Source organism: Cryptotermes secundus, unplaced genomic scaffold, assembly GCF_002891405.2.
Source record: "Cryptotermes secundus unplaced genomic scaffold, Csec_1.0 scaffold801, whole genome shotgun sequence".
In the NCBI taxonomy this organism is placed as follows: domain Eukaryota; kingdom Metazoa; phylum Arthropoda; class Insecta; order Blattodea; family Kalotermitidae; genus Cryptotermes; species Cryptotermes secundus.
Genome location: NW_019725851.1, coordinates 172668 through 188684, shown reverse-complemented (window position 1 = coordinate 188684; position 16017 = coordinate 172668). Strand labels below are relative to the sequence as shown.

Here is a 16017-nt window from a genome sequence, read left to right as displayed (position 1 = left end):
AACAGCTGACTCTTTGAGATTTGAAAACTTACTGTTGAAATGCTTCAGAAATTCTCAGAACCTTCTCCATGCTTTTATTCTCAGCCACAGTTTTGTAATTGGAAATGGCCTATTGGCTGACCTCAGAACCAGCTCCATGGTACAGGATCTTCCTTGACAGTTAGTCATCTGGTCATGAAATCCTGATGTTCAGAAGAGCTTACTGTTGAACTATGTCCTAAGGTAGTTCAAATCAGCTCACACTTCTACATCCTACTTCTCTGTGATTATCCTCTTTCCATGCCTAAGACTAAGCTTGCCACTTGTTTCTGCTGGTTTATTGCTTGGCTTACTCTTCAACCTTGAAGATGGAGGTAATGTATTCCTCTGAAACATCAGGCTCTCTATGAAATGCATAGTGTTACAACCTACAGGACTGTATTCTTCCTGGTATAATTATCAGATATATTTTCCACCTTCCTCACCATTTTCCATTCAGTAGAATATGTTAGTGACACTAAACAATCACTGCTAAATTTAGGTTTCAAATTGCAGCAGTCAGCTACCTTCCATCAAGCAATACTTCAAGTTTCCACTATGTAAGCTTAAAATTATAAAACCTGTGGTGCTAGTCCTGCCTTCCAAGCAACCAAGTGCTCACACCTTCCTCATTGAACTCAAATATCTTATATGTCACATTCTGAACATGGGCACATATGATCAAGCTTTGAAACGTACAAGGAATTCCCAAGAGCTATCAGAACGAGCTCTCTAAAAGAAGTAAAAAAAAGTACTGTCTTCTCATGGTGGTGAGAAGGCTGTAAAATCCACATCTGTTGCTGAAAAATAGCATTATAAATATCCCATCAGCCTTAAAAACAGCTTTCTTTTACTAAGTACAGTATTTCTCAGTTGGTATGCCACTAGTTTCTTATAAGTACAAAACAATGCTGAAGATGGGGTGAGAACATTAAGATGCCAGTCTTTAGAGAGCACTGATGATGTAACAAAAAAACAGTTCTGAAGTCAAAGAGAAGGTTTTATTCAGAGTGCCTTAAGGGGGGATTTTAATCTTAAATTCTGATTCTTTCAATAACATAAACAGAGGAATAACTGCTATTATAGCCACTGAACTTACATAATAAGACTTAGCTCATTTATGAACAGATCAGCTATCTAATGTGTTCATCAATATGCAATTAAAATGGTAGTTGGCTTTAGAATAATTCTGTTCTACTGTTCAAGAATAAAGCACACCATTATTTCACCACCATGAACATGTACTCCATTTGTTCTTTTACTTAGTGACTGCATTCTTTTGTTGTTATTGACCTGTTCAGTTCTGAAAAACTCAGCCTTCTCTCTCACATCATGTTTTGGTCCCTTCTTGGATCATCTGTGAAAATAGCTATATAAGCATTTTCAGTCCAGCAAGTGCTAATTAGTATCTGGGTTACAACCCTAACTTTAAATATGGTCAGATTTTTAGCAATTTCACCTTCCTTTTCTCCAATCATACACATTATTAAAAGCAGCAAATTCTATCACTTAATAAAACCAAAATTTTCTGAGCATATACTTGCACACTCTATACAGCATGTATGTATGATAGGAACGAAGAAAGGTGACATTGTTAAAAGTGACACCATTTTAAACATTAAGGGTAAAAGTAAATGTAAGCTCTCCCTATGCTTAATTCACATCATGAAGATGTGTGTGTTTAGCTTCACACCCTGACTGCTTTACCACTGGGTAAGAGCCCTCAGTAATCATTACATAAGAGGCCGGGTGGGCTCTAGAGCTGGTCTGGACATTACAGATAAGAGGAAAATCTCCTACTCCTGCCATCCCAGCTCCAAACATAGGGTTTCAATCCACATACTAATCAATGCTCATCTGAATCAAGATCTAGTTTTAAGCTAGTGGTATCTTAATGATGACATTGTGTTATTCTGTAGGTGGTTATCAACAATGCAAACAAATGTGCTGCCTCCATCCTCAGGACTGAAGATGGATGCAGCAGGTACATCTGAAACATCAATATCACCTATGAAACTGCATGGGTCCGTTTCCTTTGCAATTTATTTTACAATACTTTCAGTATCTAGACCATACAGCAATGAATGCTACAAGGAGTACAATTAATGAATTGGAAAGAACGGTCACTGCCGAATCAAGGCATCATGCTGGCATGTCTGAAGGACTGAGTAAAACCACAAGAAACCTCGGTCCAGAGAGCCGGTGTCCTGGCCAAGATTTGAACTGAGCACCTCTTCACTACAAGTCTAGAGTGTTAATGCTGCATTAACCTGCTTGGTTACATGTCATAACCCAGTAAACCACAATCCTAACACTCACCATAGTGAAAACCTATGAGTTCATCAACATCATTTCATAGTTATATTCACCCGATGACGGTCAAAACAGGGACCAAAATATCTTGAAAGAAAGAAAGAGACAAAGTATGGATAGACAAAAACAGTAATTTTTTATACTTATTTCAAGTTACTTACATCAACATCACCAGTGCAAAATCAACAATAATTTCAGTCTTTTGTGTTTCACATTTTATTTCATACAACATCCAACTAATATCTCTTAAAAATATTTCAAAACTGTGAAAATGGAACTGAACTCAACATCTGTGTCATATCATACATAACATTTGAGTGCTTCCATGAATGAGCATACATTCAACGAATGAATCAAATTATGGTACTCTGTTATTTCACAAGTGACAGACTAGTGTAATGAAGGCACAAAAGGCAAAGAAACAATGTACTAAAGCTTCTTTTATAAAAACTACAAATCATTATATAAATAATGATTATGATGAAATCATCCTAGAGTCCATTCTGTAAAATATGGAATGCTGCTCCAAGGGCCCAACTGATTTCGTGACCATCAATTTGTTTATAGAGCTGAAAAATAAATTTCAAATTATTAAATAAGTCCAACTAATAACATCTGTTATTCTTACACATCACAAAAGTTTTACTGGACTGCACAGCATCACATCCCAGAATATTTACTCCATTCTCAGTTTGTTTTCCTTCCTTAGTGTGTGAAAGCAAGTTTCACACCCATACAAAACAACTGGAAAAATTATATTTTTTTTTATTTTTTATATTAATCTTTACATTTTTGGATGGCTGATGGGAAAACAAAGGATTCTGAAATGAATGATTGCAGTCATTCCCCAAATTGAATCTGCTCTTAATCTATTCACACATTCTGGTGATAAGACATCCTACTTATACAGAATTTGAATTTCTTACAGCAGTAGTTCTGACGAGTAGAGTTGCCTTTGGTATAATAATGTGTTAGGTAGAAAGGTAAAGTTATCCCCATAACAGGCCATGGAGCCCCATAGGGGGCGAGAGGTTGAGGCTCCCACATCTTCTAGACAATGGGCTCACAGACAGCAGTAAGTTTGTCAGCCTTACGCGCTGGTCTCCCTTTATGCCCCAGGAAGATTCCTGGTACTCATTCCTGCTAGAGGCTGAGTCACCCCAGGGTCACAGTGCAGCTGGAAGAATTGGGTAAATTGAAAAAAAAAAAATCCACCTCATTCGACTCAAACCTGCGACCTGCCAGCTTTTAGCATAATGCCTCAACCAACTATGCTAACACATACCCCAATAATATTATGTAGTCCAGGAAAAGTAAACTGATGTTTCGGGGGAGCATGTCACCTTTATCTTCAGAGTTGAAGGGTAACCCAAGCAAGAAATTAGCATAAAACAGACACGCAGTTGTCTATGCCTTAGGCAGGTTTTGAACCATCCACTGTAATGGCCATGATCATATGTCCTCATGAACATCAGCACCATCTGCTGGGATGTGATGCCATGTAGTCTGGTAGATATTTACTGATGTTTCAGAGGAATGTACTGCCTCCATCTTCAGAGTCATAGAATAAGCTGAGCAATCAAACGTGCATACAGTATGTTCCATCAAAATGCCAGTAAACTTCCACACATCCCAGAATCTTCATAATCACTGTTACAACCACAAATTTTGCTCAAGTGTTCTGGTAATTCTGATTATTCTGAACTGGAGGTCCGTGAACCACTGATAGTCTTTAGCATAATTTACATAGTGTGCGCACGTGTGTGTGTGTGTATATATATATATATACACGAGAGTTGGAACTTTAATAGTGGCAACACGGCTGTAGAGACGCCACACAACAGAACCAAATAATGTCACTTATACCACACTTAAGTTACATACTTACCTTACTTCAGAGAAAATGGACTCTCCCTTCCCACATCACTTGCATGCAAAGTGATGAGAAGAGCAGAGTCTCGTGTTAGCTGGCGGTCTAATGTAGTGTTGTCACGATGCTTTTGAAACAGGAACAACAGAGTTGGATAAACATTGAATGTGCCAGAGGCCGTACAGCATGACAGTGTCATCAAGGTCTTCAAGAGGCTTGCGGGGAATCTGCATTGCCTTACAGAACAGTGGCAAGGTGGGTAAAAGCCTTCAACGAGGGACACCAAAATGTGGCAGACATGCGTCGGCCAGGTCGTCCTAGTGTCAGTGAAGAAGTGTATGCTCTTTCTGCATTACTGGAGGGTGATCAACGCCATACGATTCGTGAGCTGGCCTGAGAGACAGGATTAGCACATACGACTGTGCTTCACATTCTGAAGGAACTCCTGGGCATGAGAAAAATTGCATCACGATGGGTTCCGCATGATTTGACGGAAATTCAGAAATGGCTACGATATGACGCTGCAATATGAGCGTGAAGGAGAAGCTTTCTTAGGCTGTATCATTATGCTGGATGAGACATGAGGCAAATCATACAAGCCACAAATGAAATGCAAATTGAACAAATGGCGTCATTACGGGTCACCATGAAAATCATAAGTTCATCAGAACCCCAGCAATGTGAAAGTTATGGTGATTCTCGTGTATGACTGTGATGGTGTTATCCAAATGCATACCATTCCCCGACAGCAGTCAATGAGCAGTATTAGTGTTCATTTTTGGAACACAACCTGCGACCAGCTTTGAGAAAGAAGTGGCGACACTTTCTGCAGAACCCACCCATCATTTTGCACAACAATGCTCGGCTACATGCCGCGCAAGCTGTGGCTGATTTGTTCAATCGATGGGGCTGGGAAGTGCTGTACCATCCACCATACTCCCCGGACTTCAGCCCTTGTGACTTCGACTTGATTCCTAAGATGAAGGAACCATTTCGTGGCATTCGCTTCAGAACTGTTCCAGAGATTCTTGAGGTAGTACACCGCTTCATTCGAACTATCAACACAACAGGCGCTGCTAAAGGTATCCTACGACTTCCACATTACTGGCAACGGGTTGTACACATTGCTGGTGATTACACTGAAGGACAGTAAAACTTCGAAACATTCATCTATTTTGTATCAGTTGTAAATAAATAGTTGCCATTAAAGTTCTGACCCTCGTGTATATCTATTATATGTATACAGTGGCCGTCTTGTAGTGCACTCAATTTCACCTGTCACTTCACAACATGTTTCGGCAACATAGTGCCATCATCAGGTGTCCCAATTACGTCAATCTATTGCATTGCTTACCCTCATATGTTTTCACAACACCATTTAAAAAGTATTTAAAAAGTCCGTATTTGTCAACTATGATAAATTTACACTCGCTAAAACTTGTTAAGATAATTCATCTTATTTGTCTTAATTAAAACTTGCATGTGGTTCGTTCACTACGGGGTCGTTTTTCTTATTTTCTGTGTAAACCGCGTCTTGTGATGTGTGTTCCCTTCTTAGCTGCGAGTGTTGTAATGTTGAACATTACAACAGCAATCTCTTCAACGTATCACCATCAGGCAATCTGTATTTATTAGCCTGAATGTTAAACACATCCATTTTCTTATCATACTTGTCTGCTTAGGTTGAACCATCTTCTCGTACTTTCACAGAGAAAAGTCTTTCACATTTTTATCGAAAACTAACACTGATATTCTTTGAGAAAAACACAACAGACAGAAACAGCCCATCCTTCTACTCATAATTTAAATAGGCAGATGAGAAGAAACAAGTAAACTGGGGTGAAGACAGTTTAACATATATGAATATGACCCAACTCCCAAGACATACAGTGTTCTGCTTTCTGATACCATACCTTTGATACTCCCAACAATTATTACTTACATGCAATTCTTTATCTAGAGAGAGTCCAAAGCCTTGTTGGAGTAAAACTGATATGAAGGTGAGGTCCAAACACATGAATGGCTGCTCACTATTAGGAGTTTCACATGCTGCAGAATGAAAATAAGCCATTTATAATCTAAAATGGATATTTACAAATTACATAAATCTTAAAGTTTCAGCCTTACCCCTTAACTACTATTTTATTTTATATTTAATTTTTTTTCATATTACTTCTGAAATGTCTATGTGAAACTTCTTTTATACACAATGTAGCTGTGTTCTCTTGGTTACTAGATGATGCTCTGTCAAGAACACAGGTTATGTATAACAGATTGAAAATGGTCTCAGTGTGAGGGTGATTTGATGAACTGTCTTTTAATCCAACTTCACATTTTAACATTTCCACTTTTATTAATGTAACTGCAGATGTTATATAGCGCCAAATGGCTGGATAATGGAAAATAATGTGAAAGTGGCCCTGACCTATTCTAAGGTCATATGCCAGCATTTACACGGAGGAAGTAATAAAAGTTATGATAAACTCCAGACAGTACTGTTGACCTCTTAGTAAAAATCCAAACCCTGGACCTCACAGTTATGAAAAAGAAGTTCTGATCATTACACTGTGACATCTAGATGGTTACACTTTACAGAATATGCACACATACACATGGCATGGCCAATAACTATGATTTGTTTTCATCTTTTTTGTCCAAGTCCATCCATCCCACTAAACTGCCAGTGCTTAGCCAAGTATGCTTAACTGAACAGCCATTTCTCAAGAAGGGATTACAGTAAAACTGTGCAACTGAACATAAATGCAGGACTGAACTGAAGCTGCTCCTTCAACTACTCTTAGCATTAATCAATTACATAATTCAGTATTTTGCAATTGCATTGGTTATTTGTTACTGACCTATTTATATTGTTCATTCAAGTAAGAATATTTCTTATAATGTAGGTATTTGCATAAGGTCTCAGCGATCCAATAATCCCTTGTATAATGATCCAAACCCAAACTGTCATATATGTAATCCTACCTATTACTGTTACCATGAATGAAAGCCATATCAGCAGAAGTGGCAGGAAAAGACATGTACAAGTGTTTCCAGCAATCACATGACCACTGACAGAAACTTCTGATAGCAGAAGGGTACTACTTCAAAGGCAGACCTCAGGCAAAAGTTCGCAAAACTTCTTGCCTTGACTATGTATATGTCTTGCTTCTTCTGTTATTCAAACAGCTTTCCCTTAAAACATTACTTCTATTTTTAATCACCCTCATAATTATTACACAACTTACTTTTATTAGCAGCGTTATGGAAATCTTGTACAGTTGTAGCACCACCAGTAAAGGGATCTGCAGAGAAAAGAATGAAGCTCTGTAATAAGTTCATTTAAAGGAAGGATCTTTACATGTGACAAAATATCTGTTGAGTGGGATGCTTGACCTTGCATAAGCCACTCTGCCACTGTCAGCCACAGATTCCCAAAAATAACTGAAATATGATGGATGATATTAAAGTATCATAAATACTGCTAACACAGATTCTATTACATTTGGAACTGTTTCACCAAATTTCCATTAAAAACAAAATTAATTCTTGAAGGTAAAATATGAACACTAAATAATGATAACTTTTTTTTATAACATAAGAATTGTTATGTTGTAAGAACAAAAGCATATAGATGAACTTACTGGGATATATTACACATCTGGGAAAGCCAAGGAACTGTTACTGTTAGAATTATTGCATCTGAAATGAGCTTTGGTCATGGTTCTGTAGCAAAATAAGTGGTACAGGTTTATGGCCCAACCAAAACAGCATTACTTAGGACACAAACTACCAGAACAAATGCAATGAAAATTAGGGTGATTATATACAAGAATAAGATATGTATATTGTGTGACTGTTTTTAACTACTTTTAATTACTTATCCTGTTTTTTTTTTATATTTCAAAATTTCCTATATGATTTCATTCTCTTAGGTTTAATATATTTATAAACTCAATCCTTTGTTCTAGGTGAATAAATTTTAATATATTTGTCTGTATTTTAATGGTTATGGGCTTCAGTTATTCATATGATAAATTTTATCCTAGAATAAATAATCCTACATACCAAATGTGTGAATTTACAAAAAGTGTTCAAGAAAAGTACTTTAAAATTGACCTCTGATGTTTCCCTAGTACTCTTTAACAGCAATGCACTTACCTATTAGACTATTTTCTGTAGCTCTGTCATAGTAATATGAGAAAGCACTAATTTTCTTGTGATTTAGTTCTTTTGGTTTATCGACTGTTTTATTCACGTAACTGCTAACAATGTTAAAACATTCCTCAAATTTCACTATAGGATATTTTTGTTTCACATTTCTGTCTACTTTCTCTTCCTTATAATGAGATTTCTCTGGTCCCCTGCAACAATTGTTCAATGTAATTACATCTTACATTAATTAATGGCTCTCCAATATTTATTATACTCAGTTAAGTTCCTTTTCAATGTACTTTACTGAAATGCTTATTTATGTAACACATTGCAAAGCCCTTGTTCACAGTGTTGAATGAGCAACAAAAAATATAATATAAACAAAGCAGACAATAAATCATCTACCTCAACCCTCTTCAGCCACTGTGTCATGGTTAGGGGTGAAATTCAAAACCAGCAGTGGTAAACTTAGCAAACTGCAAAGGCTGGCCCATTTAGGCATTACAGAAACCACAAAGCTGACTCCAACACCTGCAATTGAGGTTTCCCCTCATTTTCCCTCCACTATATCTGGAGTTGGAAGCTGAGGCTCAAGCAGGAGTTTACAGACTTTGCTGCAGTGAACAATGGAAGCCCAAATCTAAAAGGTATGGGCATGCTTACATGTCTCAGAGCATGATGGAAAAACCCATCCTACAGATAGGGATTAAAAGTACTGTGGAACCTCGCTTAACGAGCACCTCTCATAATGAGTAATTCACATAACGAGCAAAACAAATTGTAAAAAAATGACTCACTTAACGAGCGACATTTCGCATAACAAGTGACGAGTGGGGAAGTCCCGGATTGTGCACTTGCTACATCAGTCTGTGTTTAGCGCTCGTTCCGCTAGCATCTTAGTGTCGCTTGTGATCACACATTTTTTCTAAACTTGTGTTCAGACATATTATTTGCGATTTTTTGTGCAAAGTTTAATAACCCTTGCAAAAATGTCCCTGAAGAAAAAGCCGCAAAAAGACAGCCACAAGAGAATAAAAATAACCGTAGAAATGAAACGTAAAATCACTGAAAAGCGAGAACGAGGTGTGAGTGTGGCTGATGTAGCACGCACATACAGTCGGTCTACATCAACGATTTGCACTATCTTCAAGAACAAAGACAAGATTAAGGAGATAGATGCTTCAAAGGGAGTGACAAGAATATCTACGCAATGGTTACGTATTCTCGACGATGTTGAAAGGTTGCTCCTCATATGGATAAATGAAAAGCAATTGCAAGGCAACACTATTAACAAGAAGGCAAAAGTGATTTTCGCCGACCTCGTTAAGAAGACACCAGGATCATCAACGGCCGAAGAAGAAGCATTTAAGGAAAGCCGTGGGTGGTTTGAGAAGTTTAAGAGAAGAACCGGCATCCACAGCGGTGTAAGGCACAGTGAAGCAGCAAGCTCCGACACAAAGGCAGCAGAGAACTTCATCGGTGACTTCAAAAAGCTCGTAGATCCTGAGGGTTACCTGCTGCAACAAGTTTTTAATTGTGACAAGACGGGTCTCTTCTGGAAAAAGATGCTGAAGCGAACCTATATAACAGCAGAGGATAATGCACTGCCCGGCCATAAGCCAATGAAAGACCGTCTCACACTGCTATTTTGTGCTGATGCAAGTGGCGATTTGAAAATTAAACCGCTGCTTGTTTACCATTCAGAAACTCCACAAGCCTTCAAGAAGCGTAAAGTCCAGAAGAGCAGGCTAAATGTGATGTGGAGGTCCAACAACAAGGCTTGTGTGACACGTGACCTTTTTACTGATTGGATCAATGAAGTGTTTGGTCCTTCTGTGAAAAAATATTTGCTTGAGATGAATCTCCCACGCCATGTCTTGCTTGTTATGGACAACGCTCCTGCCCATCCTCCAGACCTACAAGATGACCTCCTTGAAGAATTTAAATTCATCAAGATACAGTTTCTGCCTCCCAACACCACTCCGTTACTCCAGCCTATGGACCAGCAGGTTATTTCTAACTTTAATAAGCTGTACACTAAAGCACTCTTCGAGCGTTGTTTTGAGGTGACTGAAGGGACCAATCTCACTCTGAGAGTTTTGGAAATATCACTTCCACATCGTTGCCTGCCTCAAGCTGATCGAAAAGGCATGGGAAGGGGTCCAAAAATTGAAACACTATGGAATAAAAGGATCTCTACTGAAAGTGCTTGAAACATACCTATATAACAGGAAGCAAAGAATCATTCTACAGACTCGAGACTCAACTACATATGTTTCTAAATTGAAAACTAGCAAACATGGAGTTCCACAGGGATCTGTACTGGGACCTTTGTTGTTCAATGTATATATTAATGATCTGCCTAGAATTCTAAATGGGTCGGCACATACAGTTCTATATGCTGACGACACCACTTTTATTGCCTCTTCACAGGATATTAGCCTTAATAACAAAATTAATTTAGTTATGAGACATTTATATAGATGGTTCCAAGCTAACCAATTAACACTAAATTAAAAAAAAACATGTATTGAAATTTATGACCCCTAAGGCCACGGACTATCCATTACATATAAAATATAATGACCAAACACTTAAATTTTCTGTAAATGTTAAGTTTTTAGGTGTGTGCCTGGACAATCATTTGGGCTGGGAAAAATACTCTGATGATGTGATAAATAAGTTGAGTGTTGCAACCTTTGTGCTTAGAAAACTACAGCCTATAGTACGTAGGCAAATGTTGAAAATGGCTTATTGTGCTTACTGTCAAGCTCAACTTAAATATTGTGTTATTTTCTGGTGCTCTTCTTCNTATCTTACTAATAATAGTGTACATAAAATTAACACTAGAGTACAAAACAGACTACACGTCACATCAGCTAGACTATCCATTATACAAAAGGGAGTGTATTATACATCCACAAAATTTTTAATAATTTGCCACGTAAATTATATATTTTAAAGGATAATGTTAATTTATTTAAACGAAAGCTGAAAGACTTTCTTATCTTGAAAGCTTTCTATTCCATTGATGAATATACGGCAAATAGCTAATTGTATTATATTCCTATTGTATCTTGGTTGTGTCTATTTGGACTTGGTTGCATATTGCAACTACTTTTAATTAATCTGACGAGTTCAATATGCGGCCCAATATGGGCAATGGATCTGTGAAGCTATGTATGTGTGCAGTATATCAGTAGCAGCTGCCAAAAAGGACACCAGGCTCTGGATGAACAGAGACCATACAAACATTGGGAGTTCATAGCAGGACAAACACAAGGAAAGGATTTCCTTCTAAGGCTCTCTGCAAAAAGGACTAGGAAATTATTAGAATTAAACATGAATCAGCTGAGATGGGTAACAGGGCTATTCACAGAACACCTTTTCACATTTGGACTAGCAAAAACCGCTCTTGTGAAAGGTGCCAGAACAAAGATAAAACAGCTGCACACAGCCTACATGACTATAAAGCTTAAGCTAACTTAAGAGCTTGTCATCTGGGACAACTGCTTAAACATCCCAGTAAGTACAGCACTTCATCCAAGTGTGGGACTGTTAGTGGGCCACCACAGTAGACTGAAGACAGTCAGTGTGTAAGGGCTGGTATGGCCCACCACTTAATATATTAAATAACCCTTTCCAACATACATTTTAGAACATCTGGACTTAGATACTCTTCTGTAGCCACTAGTACTCCAAGTGTTCATGTCTCTAACCTGATCCACATAACCAAAAAAATCATAGCTCCAGTCCTATCGGATTGCTGTTCATACAAAGGCTACTTACTGAAGTTCTGTATTTATAAAGCAAGAAATGGTTCAAGAAGCTTACATGACTGTATAAGTGACTCCAGCATAGGTCCACTCTGTTGTGATAATAGGATTAATGCACTCACTCCTCAATGTGGTAGCACCCTGGGCATTTCCAACAGAGAGAATTTCCTTCCGTGCAGCCATCATACCAAGACCTAAGTAACTATAAGCAGGAAAACATTTATTTTAGATTACGTGAGGAATACTATTGCACAGTGTAAGTGAATTCCAAATAGGATAACATTTCTAAGATGCTCTTCAAAAGATATTATTTAAAAAATATTGGGAATAATACTCAAGTAACTACCATCTGGTGCTGGTCACGGTAGCCGAGCGGGCTAAGGTATGCACTGTCTTCGCTCGCTTGGAAGCCGGGATCGTGGGTTCGGATCCCACTCAGAGCATGGATGTTTGTGTGCATTTTTATGTTTGTCTATATATGTAGAGACCTTGCGACGAGCTGATAACTCGCCCAAGGAGTCCTACCGTATGTGTAAGATCCCGAAGTGAACGGAGTTCATGGAGGTATTCCTAGGCCCACTGGGGCTGTAGTGCCAAGGAAAAAAAAAACTACCATCTGGTAACTAGTTCTACTGGCAAGAATTAAGCAATATGTTGATTATGCAACATTTTATACAGCAAAATTATATAACAATGTAATAACAACATAAATAGAAATAATATGTGTATCTATACTTCATTTAATGTTATCAATATCTAAAAATATATAACATCAAATGTATGATGGTCAGTGAATAATGAATTGGAAAGGTTGTAGAAGCTGTTATGACTTGATCTCAGGTACTATCCTGGAATTTGTCTGATGGTACTTACAGAAACCATGAAAAATAACAAAGCAGCTAGTCTTTGGGTGGATAGTTTAACCTGAGGACTCCCAAATGTGAAGTTGTGCAGTGAGAGGCATAAAATAAATTATTTCAGTAAACAATATTCATAGCTGTGAAACATGAAAGTAGTTAATGGAAACTGCTCAAAGTATATGTTTTTCTATGCCATGCCAAATACCAGTAGGTCTTGCATAATTATGCAAAATTATGATTATAATCATTTTATCACCTTTAGACACATTTATACTGAACATTGTTTATTCATGATTAATTAAATGTACAATTATATACTGATGATACTTTCACTCACATTCAATCTTACATCTTACAGATGTAGAATGAGTAACAATTAAAACTTAGTATAAGATACACAGGTCATGAAGGTGATGGTAGATAGAAAATAGTGTGGCATGTAGACCCATTGTTGGGCAATGACCTCAAGCTGAGCAAATAGACTACAGCCATCATTAAGTAACAGCTCTGCAAATAAGCATGTTCCCATGGCAACAACTGGACACAGCAACACAGGAAAGGTGTTGTCTGTGCGGTCTGTGCTGAGATGTTATAAGCAGGACAGTTGGAGCAATGAGTCAGTCATGAGACAGTCTCCAGCCAGTATGAACATGAGCATGGAACCAAAGGACATTGTTGGGATCTGTCATCAGGCCACAACTGGTGAAGACATAGCAAACTGAGATGACTTTATGTGTGTTGCGGTTACAGTTATCTTTGGAGTACGTAACTCAGTAAGACTGTCATAGTTATACGAATAATGTTCTGTAAGAGTTCAATAAATCAATTACCAATCCAAACCCCATCTACAGTCACGTAATCATGTGACACTGCATATTAAATTTTTGTTAGGAAACCCAGACAGAGGAGACCATTTAGGACATCTGGCATACATGAGATGACAGGATCAAAATACACCTTAAATAAATAGGATATTAGGGTTTGGACTGGATGAGATGGATGGGCCATGTAGCATACATGAAAGATATGAGAAATGCAGCTTCTTGTGAACACAGTGATAAAACTTTAGGTTCACCAGGAAGCAGGGCATTTCTTGGCATTCAAGAAATGAAGCTGTTGAGCCTTATGAAGATGATTAGAAAGCAGTTCATGGCTAACCAGCAACAGTATATAACATTCAGTGTCATGCCGAAACTGTACAGTGATGATAAAATATAAATTTAATAACACTTATCTATTCTTTGGTACAGTCATTTCTAATTTTGATGACAGCTCAATGATATGAAATGTTGTATCTCTAATTGGTCCATACACAAATGAGTACTCTAATTCATACATAATTTGTTCATTTCCATTTAACTGCTCAAATTATAAAACAGAAACTGTTGAGATTGGAATAACCAATTCCAAATTAAGAATCATTTCTTCCATTTCAAATAAAAACATACTAAACTTACCTCTGTGTATAAACAGTAAGGTTATGATGAAATGCTGATATATGACGAAGAAATTCTGATTTAGTGTGATTTAGTGTTTCTTGATCAGTAGGTATAAATGTAATCTGTGTAGAGCCACCACCTAAATCAAGAGCTGCCATTGTTTGTTCTTGATCACCACCAAAAAGATCTGAAAAGCCAAGAGTTGTTTCAAGATCCAGTTCATTAAACAGCTTGTTCTATATCTTAGTTAATAAAGAAGTCAGCAGCCTTTTATCCCTCAAGAAAACTCACTGGCTGCAGTCATAAATTCAGAACATGTAGGATATTCTTGGCTCCTAAAATTTCATATTCAAAGCCATGCCAAGCAAACATATGGCAATGTATGACATGTAAGTCTTTCTGTGCCAGTCCAAAAGTTCAGCCATGGTGATTCGCTTCGCTGACAACATGACACCCTCTATCCCCTAAAGTTCGCACTAACTTCGCCGACAAGTGGCAGTCGCTGTCGGTTGAGGCCCTTCAGATAGGACCCAAATTAAAAATGGTAATTTTCTGAAAAATGGCTCCAACAATTTTAATTAAATTATGGTAATTTATGAAGACCATACCCCTGAATAGAAATGCACAGGTAATACCTTCAGGAAAAAGAATGGTATGAGCACAAGGGGCCCAAAAGTGAAATGTCAGTTTTGTCAAAATCAGCTTTAGAATTCTGAGAGGTTTTATTGCTCTTCAGTGTACAGTAACCAACAATGGTCTACAAAGCACCAACCTATATCATTGCTAATATAAGACAGTCAAGGTCAACTGTACATGTGAAAGTATGTGTAAAGTCTTTAAACCAATTTTTCAAAATTGTAACTGTTAACACAAGTGTGGAATTGCTGTATTTTCACCAAATGTAGGGCAAAATCATGACATAAAGATAGGAAACAGATGTTTTGAAAATGTGGCACAGTTCAGATATTTGGGAACAACGATAACAAATGAAAACCTGATTGAAGAGGAAATTAAGAGGAGATTGAACTCAGGTAACGCTTGCTACAATTCAGTCCAGAACCCTCTGTCTGCTGTCCAAAAACATAAAAATACATAAACAAAACTATAATTTTGCCTGTGATTCTGTATGGGTGTGAAACTTGGTTCCCGACTTTAAGGGAGGAACATAGACTGAGGGTGTTTGAGAACAGGGTGCTGAGAATATTTGAACCAAAGTGGGATGAAGTGAGAGGAGGTTGGAGAAACTTCATAATGAGGAGCTTTATAACTTGTACTCTTCTCCAAGTATAATTAGAATGATCAAGTCAAGGAGGATGAGGTGTGGCAGGGCATGTAGCACGAATGAAGGAGAGGCGAGGAATGCACATAGGATATTGGTGGGAAAACCAGAAGGAAAGAGACCACTGGGAAGACCAAAATGTAGGTGGGTGGACAATATTAAAATGGACCTTAGAGAGATAGGATGGTATGGATTGGATTGATCTGGCTCAGGACAGGGACCTGCGGAGGGCCCTTGTGAACATGGTAATGCTGGGAAATTCTTGAGTACCCGCAGATCTGGCTTCTCCTAAAGAAGGGCACAGCTCCTT

At 37.8% G+C, this 16017-nt stretch overlaps 1 protein-coding gene across 5 annotated transcripts in view; it reads right to left on the bottom strand.

Moving 5' to 3' along the window:
* Positions 1–443: 443 nt before the first annotated feature.
* LOC111863790 (ectonucleoside triphosphate diphosphohydrolase 5) overlaps positions 444–16017 on the bottom strand; it is a 34834-nt gene continuing 19260 nt past the window's right edge. For all 5 annotated transcript variants that reach the window (XM_023850484.2, XM_023850481.2, XM_023850482.2 and 2 more), the window contains 6 exons: positions 14447–14615; positions 12188–12331; positions 8360–8562; positions 7447–7503; positions 6144–6250; positions 444–2900 (listed from right to left, as the gene is read on the bottom strand). In XM_023850484.2, coding sequence (XP_023706252.1) covers positions 2823–2900; positions 6144–6250; positions 7447–7503; positions 8360–8562; positions 12188–12331; positions 14447–14615 — 758 coding nt within the window. In that variant the 3' untranslated portion in view covers positions 444–2822. The remainder of the gene's footprint in view (positions 2901–6143; positions 6251–7446; positions 7504–8359; positions 8563–12187; positions 12332–14446; positions 14616–16017) is intronic.